At 38.1% G+C, this 17,148-nt stretch overlaps 1 protein-coding gene across 5 annotated transcripts in view; it reads right to left on the bottom strand.

Moving 5' to 3' along the window:
* FIG4 (FIG4 phosphoinositide 5-phosphatase) overlaps positions 1–17,148 on the bottom strand; it is a 131,496-nt gene that overhangs the window by 21,885 nt on the left and 92,463 nt on the right. Inside the window, exon 24 of one of the 5 annotated variants that reach the window (XM_078447204.2) lies at positions 14,141–15,541. The exons of the other annotated variants lie outside the window; for them this stretch is intronic. Within the exon in view, the coding sequence (XP_078303330.2) occupies positions 15,502–15,541 (40 nt within the window). The 3' untranslated portion in view covers positions 14,141–15,501. Of the gene's footprint in view, positions 1–14,140; positions 15,542–17,148 lie in introns of those variants that run through there. 5 annotated transcript variants of the gene reach the window in all.

Raw genomic sequence — 17,148 nt, 5'->3', positions numbered from 1 at the left:
CTCCTTGGCTAGCATCCCTAGCGTCTGCCTCTCTGTCGATGCCCTTCCTTCAGCACAAAGAAGTTGCTGGCAAAACCCGACCTTAGAAACAGTCCCTTGATTTCCTATTCCCCTCTGGATACGTTCCTATTCTTTGCACTCTTTTCCAGCATGTTCTGAAAGAATGGGTTCTATTCCCCGTGTCCTCTTACTCCCCATTTTCCCCTAAACTCACTGTAAATGGGTTTATCAAGCTACCACCCATAAACAGTTGCTCATCAAAGCCATCAGGTACTTTCCTACTGACTCCTCAGTCTTCAACACTACTGCCCACTTTTTCCTTCTTGAGACATTTTCTTCTCTTGGCTTCTGTGAAACCACATTTCTCTGGAGTTTCCTTTTCTCCTCTTTGCTTGCATCCTTGCCCCCTACGATTCATCCCCCAGAAAGTATGCACAGTCATCTTCTACAGACGTGAACCGGAGCATGCCATTCAACCGAAAGCCCTGCAGGGGCTTCACTGGACAGGGTAACGCTAAGCTCCTGGGGGAGGTCCTGTGAGATCTGGCCCCTACCCAGGCCCACTCCACCCCACACGCGTCCCTCTGGGCCTCTCACTCAGCCTTCTGCTCACTTCTCAAACCTGCCAAGCTTGTTCCCATCCTGCTCTTCCAGGCAGGTCTTCTCTGCTTCAAACGCTCTTCCCCAGTCATCTCAGGGCAGACACTTCCTCTGTGTTCTGTCTTAGCTCACATGGTAACTTCTCAAAGAGACTTTGCCTCAAAACCTAATTTCAAACAGATTCCCACCCTTACCTGCACCAATCCTTCTCTCCCATCACCCTGGTGTGTGTTCCTCAGAGCACATATCTTAATAGGAAACGGTCTTCTTTATTTGTGTATTAGTTCAGCGCTTGTCTGCCTCCCCTAGAACACAAGTGCCCCGAGTGTCTTGTCAGTCTTGTTCTTTACTGTGTCTCCAGTGTCTAGAACAGTGCCTGACACATGGTAGATGCTTCATAAATACTTGGTGAGTAAATGAATCCCCTGCTTTCTGTTTCAAACTGCTAACGATTTCAAGCCATCAGATGTCTCACGGCTATGATAACAATCACAGAATTTAAGAGATGACCTTCCTTCCAAATCATTGTGTCCACACTCAGATCAAATGAAGAACCTCTTCACAACACTGCTGACAGAGGGTATATCCAGCCTCTGCTTGGGTACTCTCAGTAATGGGAGAACTCACGATTTTCCATAATGGAATGTTTACATGTCATTGCTGACAGCACTATGTGTTGGAAGGATTTTCTCTTCAGTGACCCTAAATCTTCCTCCCTCTCTGTTCCACTTATATTGGTCCCGAAAGCAACTTAAAAAAGCCCTGCTTCACCTGACAGTGACTCAAATATTACTTGAGGGAGGGATCACATGAGTCCTACTTCTCCTCTCCGAGATAACGCTTTATGTGACATGAAAAATGAACCAACACAGCACCTGAGAAAGGCCTGCAAAATTTGAGCAACTTGGTTTTAAAACAGCAAAACCTTTCTGACATCTTATCTGAAAAATAAAACGTGAGAGTGCCCTTGAGTGTTCAGAGAACACGGCCTCATTTCTCATGACTGTCCTTCTGTTGTCTTAACAGCCTGCTTCTCCGCATCACGGCCTTCCCGGTGCTGAGAGAACCGCGGCAGTCACAGCCAGCCAGGCCCAGGAGCATCTTCTCCGAGACAAAGACCCATCTTGGTCAGAAGAGAATTGTGGCTCTATGTTCTCATCTCTGGACAAATTTTACATTTTAAGAAGGTGAGAGAGAACTCTTGTGATGTCACTATTCGTTAATGAGCCTCGTGGCAAGGGCTCTTTGCCAAGGGAATTAAACAATTTATTCTATGAGGGAAAAACCAGTTTGGATCTTACTCCCCTTTGGGCTTTCGGTGTGTATGTAGCACAGGAGGAAGAACAGATGGTTGTGGTTAAACAGGCAGCATTCTAGTGCGTATCTGTACCCTTCCCTGTGACTTTCATAAGGGAGTAAGCACTCTATAAATACTATTGAATGAAAGAGTGAGAGTGAATGAAGAAACCAGTGAACCAGAGGGTCTCAGAACTAGAGCTGTAGTCTGAGCCTTCCTTTTACAGACAAGGAAGTATGGCCATAGGGGAGTCAGAGCCGAGGAATGCCACATGCAGGACCAGACCACAGTGCTCCTGGGTCTTAGGCTCCGAACACTTGCTGAAGATTCATGCTGCCTCTCTTACCAGGCAGCTGTACAAATGAATTTCCAGTTAACTGAATAGGCACACAGGACTTTTTGTTTTGTTTTTAATAACCAAATCACTGTGGATGATTTCCTCATATCTGGGTCCCACAAAATGATTATTTTTAAGCCAGTCAGAGTAAGCCCATAATCCTTGGCAGGGACACATTTAAGGACTGGATGTGACCCCATCCTGGCCATTGAGGCATCAGAAATCTGCTAAGGAGTCCCGGGACCCCCTGCCTCTAAGGAGGAGACATAGGGAAGATGTCACTGTTCTCCCTCTGGCACTATCACGTCTGATGGTGGACCTGCTTGCTGTAGCCATCTTGCTGCCAGTCTGAGGATGAAGCTTCACTGAGGACGGGAGCACAGAGAGATGGAAAGAAACTGGCGCTTCAGGATCTTATGAAGTTCCTCAACCAACAACTCTGGAGCCTGCCCTATCTGCAATCTTTCAGTGAGGTGAAATTATAACTTATCATTTAAACCAGCTGAGTCAGATATGCTGTTATTTGGAGCTGAAAGTATCCTAAGAGGTTTGAATTGCTTAAAAAAAGTTTTTAAAAATATTTATTTGTTTTTGAGAGAGAGTGACAGAGCGCGAGCGGGGAAGGAGCAGACAGACAGGGAGACACAGAATCCGAAACAGGCTCCAGGCCCTGAGCTGTCAGCACAGAGCCCGACACGGGGCTCGAACCCAGGAACAGCAAGAGCATGACCTGAACTGAAGTCAGAAGCTTAATCGACTGAGCCACCGAGGTGCCCCGAAGTTCAAATCATTTTTGATAGAAACCTTGAAAATGAAAATATTCGCTTTCTTGATTTCTTAAACGATAAAAAAAAAAAAACAACACAGAAAATAAACATTTCTTCAACTAGTCAGGGACATCACTCTGCTGGCGAGGACTGAGCAAGGCCACAATGCAGTAATGCTTTGATTGCCTCCATGCTGCCTACTAACACAAATGCTCAAATATTCTATGCCATTAAGGTCTCAATCTTTTTAATCACAGGACCCCTTTACGCTCTTAAAACCATTACCAAGGACCCCAAGAAGCTTTGGTTTATATGGGCTGCATCTACTGATATTAAATTAAAACTAAGAAATTAAACTAAGAAATTAAAACTAAGAAATTAAAAAATATTTATTCATTTAAAAGTAACCACAGTAAACCCAATAAATGTTAGCATAACGTATTTTAATGAAAAATAACTACATTTCCCAAAACAAAAGAAAATTAGTGACAAAAGAAGTAATGTTTGACATGTTCATGATCTCTTCAATGTCTTAATATCAGACAACTGAATTCTCAAATATGCTTCTGGCTGAATCTGTCACGACATGTTGTTTTGATTCAAGTATATGAAGAAACTCTGGCCTCACGGAGATATGTAGTTAGAAAATGAAGGAGTATTTTAATCATTGTTCCAGATAATTATAAATATTTGTCTTTGATTCGACCATAACTTGACAAATTTCTAAAAGGCTAGCTGCAATGGAGATACAACACAGTATCAACATTAACAAAAGTTTGGAAGAAGCTGAGTCCAACCCTGAAGGATGACTCTGAGGGGCTCAGTGGGGGAAGTAACTGCAGAAGTGGTGAAAACAGCAAGAGAACTAACTAGAATTAGAAGTAGAGCCTGAAGATGGGAGTGAATTGCTGCAATCTCATGAGAAAACTTGAGCAGATGAGGAATTGCTTCTATGGAGGAGCAAAGAAAGTGGTTTCCAGAGATGGAATCTACTACTCCTAGTGAAGATGCTGTGAAGATTGTTGAAATGACAACAAAGGACTTAGAAGATGACATAAACTTAGCTGACAAAGCAGTGGCAGGGTTTGAGAGGTTTGACTCCAATTCTGAAAGAAGTTCTATTGTGGGTACAATGCTATCAAACAGCATCACATGCAACAGAGAAATCATTCATGAGAGGAAGAGTCCATAGATGTGGCAAAACTTCATTGTTGTCTTATTTTAAGAAACTGCCTCAGCCACCCCAGCCTTCAGCAACCACCATTCTGAACAGTCAGTCAGCAGCCATCAACATCAAGGTTAAGACCCTCCACCAGCAAAAAGATTATGACTTGCTAAAAGGTTAGTATTTTTTAGCAATAGAGTATTTGTTAAGTGAAGGTCTATACATTGTTTTTTTGACATAATGTTATTACACACTTAATAGACTACACTGTAGTATAAACATAACTTTTGTATGCACTGGGAAACAAAAAATTCATTTGCATTACTTCATTGCAATATTTGCTTTATTGCAGTCGTCTGGAACCAAACACATAATATAGCTGAGGTATGCTAGCAATTTTATTTAGAGTTCCCAAAAAGATACCTAAAATTACATTTTGCTCTTTTGCTATCTGCTAAACATTTATTGACTCTTCTGAGATTATCAGAATGTTTTTCCTAGCTCTAGTCTATTGTTAGAAATAAATGTACCTAACATATTAACTGTAGTCAATTTACTTTCCTATTTGCTAACCGAATAATAAAGGAACTATTAATTTAGCAATTCTCTTTTGAAATAAGCCTAAAAGAGTTTTATTTTCAAAGAAATATTACTTTGATGTACAGTGCTGGTTGACTTTAACATTAAGTAATGAATTCCTAACACAATTATACATAGTAAAACAAAATGGTTAAGAAAGTCAAGATCCCTTTTTACTTCTGGAGAGGAAAGGATACATTTTATTCAGGTACTTTGGTGCTTAATTAGTGTTTTGGTGACATCACACATACAGAGTAGAAACCATGACCCTTTACTAATGGATGTAAACCATCTTAGGGTTTTTTTACACGCTAATGGAATGTGGGTTTGAGAGGATTTTTAAAAATGGAAAAATTTTCATTCTTTTCAACTGAGATCAAACTGCTATAATTTTTTTTAATCATAAGCCTCTAAGAGTAAGTTAAATACAAAAACAAAGCAAAACTTTTAGAGCTTCATGTAACTTGAAAACAACAGACAAGTGGAAATTAGGAAATCATGGTTCTATTCTACGCATGCTGATCACGGGATTCTAAGAGCCAGTTACATATGGGGAAGGAATGCTTTTGAGGAATTCTTTTGAAGAGCTGCAGCAATTTGGTAGCAGCAGGGAACTGAAAATCAGGCAAGTATGGATCAAGATGGTGCCACAGATCATTCCTGACCACTCCCCTTCACAAGGCCAACTGGCAAATACCCACAGACAAGACAGCTCTGTGAAAATCTCAGGACCCAGGGATGAGGCTAAAGCACCCCCTTGGAAAAACAAAGATTGAGAAGGATGACCTTACAAAGGTTCAGAGGAGTGGCTACACTCGGACCACACTGCCCCTTCCCAGGACAGCACAATGCCATACGAAGAAGAGTCCCCTGGGAGAGAGCCAAAGCATAAGAGACTCTTAAAAACTGAGAACAAACTGAGGGTTGATGGGAGGTGGGAGGTGGGGAGGGTAGGTGATGGGTATTGAAGAGGGCATCTCTTGAGATGAACACTGAGTGTTGTATGGAAACCAATTTGACAATAAATTTCATATATTAAAAAAAAAAAAAAAAAGAGGAGTCCCCTGGGCATATGGTTTCTACACTGGGGGGAAAAGAGCCCAAAGTGGACATCCAGCACCCCCAGCGTGGCAGGGCCCTTCCCAGGAGGCCCATTTGGATCTTGCCTCACAGGGATCAGAGGAAATCTGCAGGGCTTGACCACTGAGAAGGTAGGCAGGGTTTATAGGAACCAGGGCTCAGTCTTGGCAGACTACATTTCTCTTTGCAGCTGCGCCCCTGCAGAGATCCTAAGTGGTGGCTGTGCTCATCTGCATAGCCGAGCTGATGGCCCTGTCTGGCCAGGGGGCTTAGTGGGCAGTGGAAATAAAAGGATGCTAATTAACATTACAAAAACATATGAATGTGTAATATTCAATGGTAATAGTAAATATGTAATCAAAGTCAGATCCTTTAATACTGTAATGGTAGTGTGTAATTCATTTGCAACTCTAGTTTAAAGTTTAAAAAAAAACATATCTAAAAAACATAACTATAACAATTTATTTTTGGATAGACAATATAAAAAGATGTAAACTGTAACACTGGTAACCTAAAATGTAAGAGGAAGATAGGTAAAAGTATAGTTTCTGTATGCTATTGAAGTTGTTATTAGTTTAAAATAGGATGTTATAAATATATTTTATGTAAGCCTCATGCTCACCACAAAGGAAAAACAACAGTAGACATACAAAAGAAGTCAAAGCATACTACTACTACAAAAAGCCATCAAATCACAAAAGAAGATAGCAAGAGAGGAAATAAGGAACAAAGAATCAACAAAACAGAAAGCAATGAACAAAATAGCAACACTAAGTCTTTACCTATCATTAATTACTTTAAACATAACTGTATTAAATTTTCTAATCAAGAGACATAGAGTGGCTAAATGGATAAAACACAAGATCCAACGATATGCTGCCTACAAGAAACTGGATTTGTTTTACGGACACACACAGACCGACAGTGAAGGGATGGAAAAAGACATTTCAAGTAACTGGTAACCAGAAAAAGCAGCAGAGTAGTTATATCAGCTAAATAGACTTTAAGTTAAAAATTATCAAAAGAGACAAAGAAAGTAATTATATACAGAAAAGGGGGTCAATCCACTGCAAAGATATAAGAATTATAAATATTTATGCACCCAACATCAAAGCACCTAGATATATAAAGCAAATACTCATAGAACTAAAAAGAGAAATAAACAGCAACGCAGTTACTACCCCAGTGTCAACACACAGATTATCTACACAGAGAATCAATAAAGAAATAGCAGATTTGAAAAACACTGTAGACCAAATGAACCTAACAGACACATATAGAACATTCCATCCAACGGCGACAGAGTAAGCATTCTTCTCAAGCATATAATAAAACATTTTTAGGATAGACCACGAATTAGGCTGTAAAATTAGTCTCAACAAAGTCAAGAAGCCTGAAATTTTATCAAGTATCTTTTTCTTTTTCTTTTTTGTTTCTACCACAATGGAATAAAACTAGAAACATCAATAACAGGAGGAAAAGTGGAAAATTCACAAAGACATGTAAATTAACACACTGCTGAGCAACCAATAGATCAAAGAAGAAATCAGAATGGAAATAAAAATACTACGTTGAGGCAAATAAGAATGGAAACACAACATACCAAAACTTATGGGATGCAGCAAAACCAGTTCTAAGAGGGATGTTCACAGAGATAAATATATTCATGAAGAAAAAAAGAAAGAGCTCATATAAACAACTAACCTAACACCTCAAGGAGTTATAAAAAGAAGAACAAAATAAGCACAAAACTAGCAGAAGAAAGGAAATAATAAACATTGAAGCAGAAATGAGACAGAGAATAGGAAAATAATAGAAAAGACAGACAAAATCAAGGGCTGATTCTTTGAAAAGATAAACAAAATAGACAAACCTTTAGCTAGACTCACCAAGAAAAAAAGGGAGAGGACTCAAATCAATAAAATTATAAATGAAAGAGGAGATGTTACAACTATTATCACAGAAATACAAAGAATTTTAAGAGACCATTATGAATAACCATATGCCAACAAACTGAACAACCTAGAAGAATTGGATAATTTCCTAGAGACATACAACCAACCAAGACTGAATCATGAAGAAACAGAAAATCTTAACAAACTACTAATGAGTAAGGAGATTGAATCAGTAACAAAAAACCTGCCCCCAAAGAAAAATCCAGAACCAGATGGTTTTACTGATGAATTCTATTGAAGAAGAATTAAAGCCAATCCTTCACAAACTGTTGCAAAAAAAAAAAAAAAAAAAAAAAAAAAAAAGAAGATCAGGGAACACTCCCAAATTCATTCTATGGGGCCAGCATTACCCAGATATCAAAGATAGATAAGGACACTACAAGAAAAGGAAACTACAGGCCAGTATCCCCAATGAATATAGGTGTGAAAATTCTCAAAATACTAGCAAACAGATTCACTGGGACATTAAAAGGATTATACACTATGATCAAGTGGGATTCATCCCAGAGATGCATGCATGCATGGTTCAACATATGCTAATCAATCAACATGATGCACTACATTAATAGAATAATAGATGCAAAAAAAGCATTTGATGAAATTCAGCATCCATTTATGATAAATTCTCAATAAACTGTGTATAGAAGAACATAATAATGGTCATTTATGATAAGTACGTAGCTAACATTAAACTCAATGGTGAAAGGTTGAAAGCTTTCCTTCTAACATCAGAAACAAGACAAAGATGCCCATTTTCACCACTTCTATTTGACACAGTACTGGAAGTCCTGGACAGAGCAACCAGGCAACAGAAAGAGAGGAAAGGCATTCAAATAGGAAAGGAAGAAATAGAATTATCTCTTTTTATGGATGACATTATCTTATATATAGAAAATCCTACAAGACTCCACCAAAAAACTGTTGAACTAATAAATCCATTCAGTAAATTTGCAGGATATAACATCAACATACAAAAATCAGTTGCCTTCCTATACACTAAAAACAAATTATCTGAAAAAGAAATGAAGAAAACAATCCTATTTATAATAGCATCAAAACCAATAAAATACATAGGAATAAATGTAACCAAGAACGTTACATGTAACCAAGAAGAATAAACGTAACCAAGAATTGTATACAATGAAAAGTGTAAAACATTGAAAAAAGAAACTGATGATAAACAAATGGAAAAATATCCCATGTTCATGGACTACAAGAATTAGGGCTGTAAAAAAGTCCAGACTAACCAAAGTAATCTATAGATTTAAGATAATCCCTATCAAGATTCCAATAGCATTTTTTACAGAAATAGAACAAATAACCCTAAAATTCACATGGAACCACAAAAGACCCAAATAGCCAAAGCAATCCTGAGAAAGAAGGACAAAACTGAAGGCATCACACTTCTTGATTTCAAACTTGTGTACAAAGCCATAGTAATCAAAACAGTATGATGTTGGCATAAGAAGATATAGACCAACAGAATCGTACTGAGAGCCCAGAAATAAACTCATGCATACACAAATAATATTTGACAATAGAGCCAAGAATACTTGTGAAAAAAGACAGTCTCTTCAATAAATGGTGCTGGGAAAAGTGGATATTTACATGTGAAAGAATGAAATTGGACCCCTATTTTACACTGGACACAAAAAGCAACTCAAAATGGAGTAAAGACTTAAATGTAAGATCTGAAACCATAAAACTCCTAGAAAAAAACATAGGAAAAAAATTTCCTTGACACTGGTCTTGGCAATGATGTTATGGATATGACACCAAAAGCCTAAGCAACAAAAGCAAAAATAAACAAGTGGGACTACATCAAACTAAAAAGTTTCTGTACAGCAAAAGAAATGATCAACAAAATGCAAAGGCAACTTATAGAATGGAAGAAAATATTTGCAAACCACACATCTGGCAAAGGATTAAAATCCAAAATATATATATATAAGAACTCATACAACACAAAAGCAAAAGCAAAACAAACAAAACCCCCAAACAATCCAATTAAAAATGGGCAAGGGACCTGAATAGACATTTTTCCAAAGAAGACATACAAAGTGGCCAACAGGAACACGAAAGGGTGCTCAATATCACTGATCATCAGGGAAATGCAAATCAAAACCACAATGATATATCACCTCATATCTATTAGAATAGCTTTTATAAAAAAAAAGAAATAAAAAGGGTTTGTTAAGATGTGGAGAAAAGAGAACCTTTTTACACTGTTGATGGGAATGCAAATTGATACAGCCACTATGGAGAACAGTATGGAGGTTCCTCAAAAAATTAAAAATAGCAATATCATATGATCCAGCAATTTCACTTCTGGGTATATAGCTAAAGGAAAGGAAATCACTATCTTGAAGAGTTATCTGCACCCCTATGTTCACTGTAGCATTATTTGCAATAGCCAAGACATGGAGACAACCTAAATGGGTATCAATGGATGAAACAAGAAAATGCAAGATGTATATATTTATGAAACGTGTGTGTGAGAGTGTGTGTATGTAATGGAATATTATTTGGCCATTAAAAACAAGAAATTCTGTCATTTGTGACAACATGGATGAACCTTGAGGGCATTATGCTAAGTGAAATAAGTCAGAAAAAGACAAATACTGCATGATCTCACTTACATGTGGAATCTAAAAACTCTGAACTCAATGAAACCAAGAATAGAGTGGTGGTTGCCAGAGGCAGAAGGTGGGGCTAGGGAAGTGGGTGAAGGTGGTCAAAAGCTACAAACTTCCAGTTATATACTGTATTGTATATATGAAAGTTACTAAGAGTAAATTTTTTAAAATTCTCACCACCCATGCACACACACACAGACACACACACACGTAACTATCTGGGGTGATAGGTGTGATAACTAACCTTACTGTGGTAATCATTATATAATAGATACATATATCAAATCATTATATTGTAAACCTTAAACTTACTCAATGTTGTGTCAATTAAATCTCAATATAGCTGAATTGAAATAAAATGAAAAAAGAGTATCATGGCCCTATTTTAACTTGTCCTAACATAAGGTACAAGTTAACCAATAGGGATAGAAATATTTGTCAACTGAGAAATTGATGAGATACCTGACAGGAAGTTTGAGTTGCTACATCTAAACCTGAAAATAAACTACAGATGACCCTTGAACAACATCAGTTTGAACTGTATACATCCACTTACAGACAGGGTTTTTTGTTTTTATTTTTTTATAAACATAATACTGTAAATGTATTTTCTTTTCCTTATGATTTTCTTAACAATTTCTTCTCTCCAGCTTACTTTATTGTAAGAATTCAGTAGATAACATATAAAACATATGTTACTTGACTTTATGTTATTACTAAGGCTTCCAGTTAGCAGTAGACTATTAGTAATTAAGTTTTGGGAGAGTCCACAATTAAACACAGCTTTTTGACTATGCAGGGTAGGAGGTGTTGGACCCCAACCGCCATGTTGTTTAAGGGTCAAGCATACAGTCAAATAAAAACTTAAGAATATTTGTCATTTGTCTTGCCGTTTTCTCCAATTGGTTAACCTCGGTATTTCTCCCTCACACCTAACTATTGCATGATATTACTAAAAAAGGTAAAATGATTAAATATTGAATATTATGCATTCATAATTTATTTAATGCCTGCTATGTATCAGGTATCCCCAATAACCTGGGTATACAAAAACAGATAAGCCCTGCCCTCAAGTAACTCATAGTCTTTTTATTTATTTATTTATTTATTTTTTAAATTTATTTTTTAAGATTTCATTTTAGCAATCTCTACATCCAACATGGGGCTCAAACTCACAACCCCAAGACCAAGAATTGCATGATCTACCAACTGAGCCAGCCAGGCACTCCCTAGATTGGTTTTAGATTAAAAATACCACACGTTGGGTTCTATTTACTGAGGGCTTTCTATTCCCATTAAATTGGGAGGGAATGGCAGAAGGATGTTTATAAAATATGAGCAGACTTCTAATTATGAAAACATAATGCAACTGATTTCTACAGTAGTACTCCTCAAATTTCTTCATAAGACCATAAGGAAAATGAGTGATAACATAAAATGATAAATAAGGAAAGTTACTTATATATCATTAAAAGACTACTGATGCCTGTTGGTGAAATATTAAACACAATCAGGACTTAAAGGAATTTGTACTTCATTTTTTAAATCATGTGTAAAAGCACGAAGGGGTTCTGCGTAACACAGAGGACAGTACAGCTTCAGTTAAATATAAAATTGAGAGTACTTTTTGTCTTTCAACCAAAAATTTATCTTAACTGAAAAGACTTCTCATATATGATCAAAGAAGACAAGGGCAATGAATACATCATACCTGGGCACACATTTTCGTTGTGCAAAAGTAATAGCTGTTAGGAAGCCGTGGTGACATAGCACAAGGCTCAGTAATCACTCTATCTGTCCAAAACCATCCCACTCACCTTACATACACAAAATTGTTGATAATTTGGTAAACTAACAAAATAACAAAAGGTTAAGCAGTTACAAAATGTGATTCCTGCATACAGAGCTAAGAAAACCAATGAGTAATACCCCTCACATGGCCATATCAGATATCCAAATCTGTTCCCCCGGGATTAACCTGCTTGCTTATGTAAAAAATTAGACTGTGTTTTACAGACTAAAAATACATTTAAAGCCATAATAAATTCTTCATCTCTGTCAGGAATTGAAGTATTTTCCCCCTCTAAACCGAACATGGGTCTCCAGAAAATTTTAAAAGCATGTATAATAAACTATTTCACTCGGATCCCTTTAGAGAAAGAAATTTAACTTGCTTTTTAACTCAAGAGCAATAAAACTCCCAAACTTAAATTTATCTAATCTCTGTAATCTAAAACCTCATGAATCCCAGACAAATCATCTTATATGTGCTATTACTGTCATGAATGCAACCTTAGCCCCCAAACTTAAGGATGTCATGTATCTTCATCCTGGCAACCCAGAACTAGTCAACTACACCAGAAAGTGCCAGCCTCTCACATGTTCCTCACACCCAATCTACTACACCAAGTTTTACGAAATGCTATAGATTCCACTTTTGCAAAATAATCCCTCTTCTTTATTTTCAGCTGTCAATAGCACACTCCAATCATTTTCTTGTCCTGATGTTTCTGACAGATACACTGTTTACCTCCCTGCCTCCAATCCATTCTCCAGGCTTACTTCCAGAGTGACCTTTCTAAAATGCAAATATAAGCCTATCACTCCCCTGGTTAAAACAAGCTTATAGGACCAGGGTCACTGTCTCTCACTTAGCACCTCCACCCAATTTTGTCTCTACCTGTGTTATGTCTCTCAGTGACAATCCCCTTGTATTAGACATAGGATTACGTCTGGATCTCCAAAAGTAGTGCATGGTCTTGAGCCTCTGCCCAAAGCCTTCTTTGTCTTCTTCAGCCAAATAACTCCATCTTTCCCTTAGAATTTGCCTGAGAATAAAGCCTGCCCAAGAATCTATGTCTGATTTGGGTTCTTCTGTACACCCCCAAAGTCTCCTCTGCTGTCCTCTTCATAGCACCTCCCTAACACCTAGAATCACCAACCCACAGGTCAATGCAAACCCTCAGAGGCAGGGACTATAACCCATTCAACTGTGTACCACAAACATCAAACCGGCACATGGTGAGCACGCATTAAACATCTGTCATTTACTGCCTCTGATACCCTATGAATAAGGTCCGTATACCTTACCTTACACAAGAGCTATGTTCCTAAAACTGACAACAAAACCCATGTTAAGGGGGTACTTAAGACTTCATGTGAACCTGTGAAAGCCCCCATAAGTGGGAGTTACCAAAATAAAACAGGTAATATGCACAATTAAAAAATACATAAAGGTGCCTGGGTGGCTCAGTCGGTTAAGTGTCCAAGTGTCCAACTTTTGATTTCACCTCACATCATGATCTCACTTTGTGATTTTGAGCCCCACGCAGGGCTCTGCACTGACCTTGCACTGCCTGCTTCAGAGTCTTTGTCTCCTTCTCTCTCTGCCCCTCCCCCACTTGCTGTCTCTCAAACAAACATAAAATAAACATTTAAAAATATATAATAAACATTTAAACATTTAAAATATACATAAACATTTAAACATTTAAATAAACATTTAAAAAATAAACATTTAAACATTTTTAAAAAATAAAAATTTTTTAACATGTTTAAAAAATAAACATTTAAAAAATATATAATAAAGGCATTTTGATACCTTAAGTTAATAACTCAAGTACCTACAATTAAATTTACATTTATTATTCTTTATATGCTAGAAACCTTCCAGGATAGCCCTCTCTGAAAGTTTCAACAAATTCACCTTGCTCCATTAAGTTCATCTTAACATAGTATGCAGACGCTATTGTAGGTAATATTCCAATAAAGAGGCATTCATTTTATCTAAATATCTAATGGCTCTTCTGTTCTTTCAGCTTTGGCTTCTTGCCACTTCCTTCCCTTACATGCCCATCCCAGATCTCGATTCATTTTAAGTAACGAGAGTATATTTTTTCAAGGCCTGCATTTATTTTACCTATGATGGATATACCACAGAATACTCTCATCTCTTCCTAACTCTTCTGTCTTGCTGACCTCTCTTTTCTGTTTCTAATTATTCCCAAGAGAAATCACTCAAACACACTTTCATTCAATCAACAAACATTTATTAAATACCTACATGCCAGGAACTGAGCTAAATTTTTTAAGTCATGTGGTTCTAGAAAAGGTGCATTCATATAAATCCAACCTGTGACTGTTACCTACAATAAGAAATGCACTTTGCACAGCAAACCAATATATAGCTTATTTATGCAGAGAAATAAAATGCCACTAAACAAGACAACTATACTTTTCACCATGCACTGGAACTCTCTTTTGGATTCAGTTTGGTTTTATTTTATTTCACTGTGTGGGGGCCCACTCAATTAACTTCATGGCTCACTAATGAGTCAAGAATTACAGTTTGATATGAGGGAAATACATGAGGGAAACTTCTGTTTTGGAGAGATTACTGTATTACAAAGAAAAAAAAAATTAAAAATACTCAGGAGAGATGGAGAGAGGATGGTGAGGGAGAGAAGAAGGTAAAGTAAAAAGAAACAGAAGGGGAAGGAGTGAACAGAAAGGGGTCATCTAGAAATAGAAAAGGTAAAAAGGAAAAGCCAAAGAGGGTAAAGAAAAAGAAGAGAACGAAAGAGGAAAAAAGACTGTCGTGGTAATTTCTGGGGTGAGGAAGAGGTCACAGACTAGTTTCCTTGGGCTGAGGAGTGTTGTCATTTCTCATCTCTCGCCTGTGGAGGGAATTAGCTGATTAACCATTGATCACTGCCTCCTAACTGTGCTAAATCCTTAAACCTTTAGAGACTGTACTACGGGTGTTTAGGAAAGATAACAAGAGTTACCCGTGAAGGTAGAAATACTTACTAGCCTGCAGCACAGAGACCAGAGCACTGTCTGCAGAGGACTAGATGAAATCAGTGCGGGGGGACCCCAGAGAGTGACTCGTACGTAGGGAACACAGCATTGAAAACGAGTCACGAAAAGAAAACAAAGTTGAATTAATCATGGCCACTGTGTCATGTTCATCTCATCAGTGGGAAAATGTGATGAGATGAAAGTACCCTGTGATTTGTGAAGCCCTTCCCCTAATAGAAACCCTTACCTGTGGGCATTCACCATCAGGTCAGTAAATGCTTCTTATTATGATGTGGACTTAGGGAATAAATTCAACCTGATGGTTCTGAAAGAGTAAACACACTTATTTACCTTATATTACATTTCAGCCTATCCTGTGTTGGAAGAAACGTAAGTTAGGCAGCATTTATCTAAACTCTATGTCTTATATTTTGAACAATTTCTTAGAGGTAATTTCTAAACGAGTGAGACATCTTCCTGGAATAGGTAGGCCACAGAATAGCAGGCACTAATAATATGTGTGTTCATGTTCCTTTTAACCTACACTGATTGGCATTTGTTGCTTGGTTAAAAACTCCCAGAGAACTGGTAGGAGTGTAAAACGAGAACAGGTTGGTCTTGCATGAATACAGTGAATCACCGCAGGGCCACGCAACACCTCCCCCCTGCCCTGGCACAGCCAGTCCTTCCACTCGGGTCTTTTCATTCTGCATTTGGTCCCGGGTGCAAGGGGAAACAGGATAGAGGGGGAAAAAAGCTGAAAATCTCATGTGCTTAACTTTTTTCTTCTATCAGAAGGGAACAAAGAAGTACAAGAGGGCAAAGGGCTTATGAGCAGGAAAGAGAATAGTGGAAAAACTAAAGAATGTTCAAGGATGTGGGGAGAAAGGAGCCTCTGGGAGTGTGGCTGAAAACCAGGGAGACGGTGGTGAGGTGGTTTATGGGCAGGGATGCTCAGGGGGCCTCATACAGATTCTGGCAGAAATGGGAGGGAATGGGAACGAGATTCAGTACATTTCAACAAATATTTACTGAGCACACAATTTAACAAAGTATTCTGGGCACAACAGGGGACGCGAAGATGGGCTTCCCTCTAGAAAGTTAGAACCTAGTAGGGTTGCAGTCATCGTGAACAGCAGCAGTGGCTGTTCCTATGGTGGCTAAATGACCTCCATGCCATAATGTAAGTCAAGCAAAGTATGCTTGTCCAAGAAGCATGTCCACATTAGGGACAATATGCTGGGTACTGGGAAAGAATAAAGGTATATTATTTTAAATATTATATTTAAATATTAAAACAAAATTCAAGATTAACGGAGCAGAGACATTATGTCTGCATACAGAGGTGTCTACAAACCCAGATGATGTCAGAAGATCAAAGTGAGGGCTGTCCACACTAATTACTCAGTATTCCTACCACAGTGGTTATAAAAGCAGCTGGTAACAGTAGGCATTTATAGCTTAGAGATGGGGAGTCAGCCTGTCTGGGTTTGAATCCTGCCTGGTTCTTCCCCCTGCTAGCTGTTAGACCTTGAGCAAGTTACATAACTTCTCTGTGCTTCAGTTACCCCATCTGTAAAACGAAGATGATAGAAAGATCTACTTCATAGGGTTACTGTGAGAACTGAGTTAATTCAGGTAACGGTGCATAGAACACTGCCCATCACATGCTGAGTGTCAGTAAATGTTGGCTCATGTCACTTCCCCCTAGTCACCACCCATACACTCAAGGAGTGGTAGGAGCTGAAGGGAGGGGTCACACTCAAACGAAATACAGCTTTGAGTATTGGGCTAACAGTGTAGAACACTGACCAGTTTGGATTTAATATCTACTTCTAAGAAATGTGCCCAGAACCTTGGGTGAAAGTGTCCAGCTCCTCCACCCAAATTTCTGCACCTCTGTTTCAGGGGCTCCTGCTATACTGGCTTCTT

The sequence above is a fragment of the Panthera onca genome, chromosome B2, assembly GCF_046562875.1.
Source record: "Panthera onca isolate mPanOnc1 chromosome B2, mPanOnc1 haplotype 2, whole genome shotgun sequence".
Lineage (NCBI taxonomy): Eukaryota > Metazoa > Chordata > Mammalia > Carnivora > Felidae > Panthera > Panthera onca.
The sequence above is the reverse complement of the archived record's forward strand: the minus strand, read 5'-3'. Positions and strand labels throughout refer to the sequence as shown.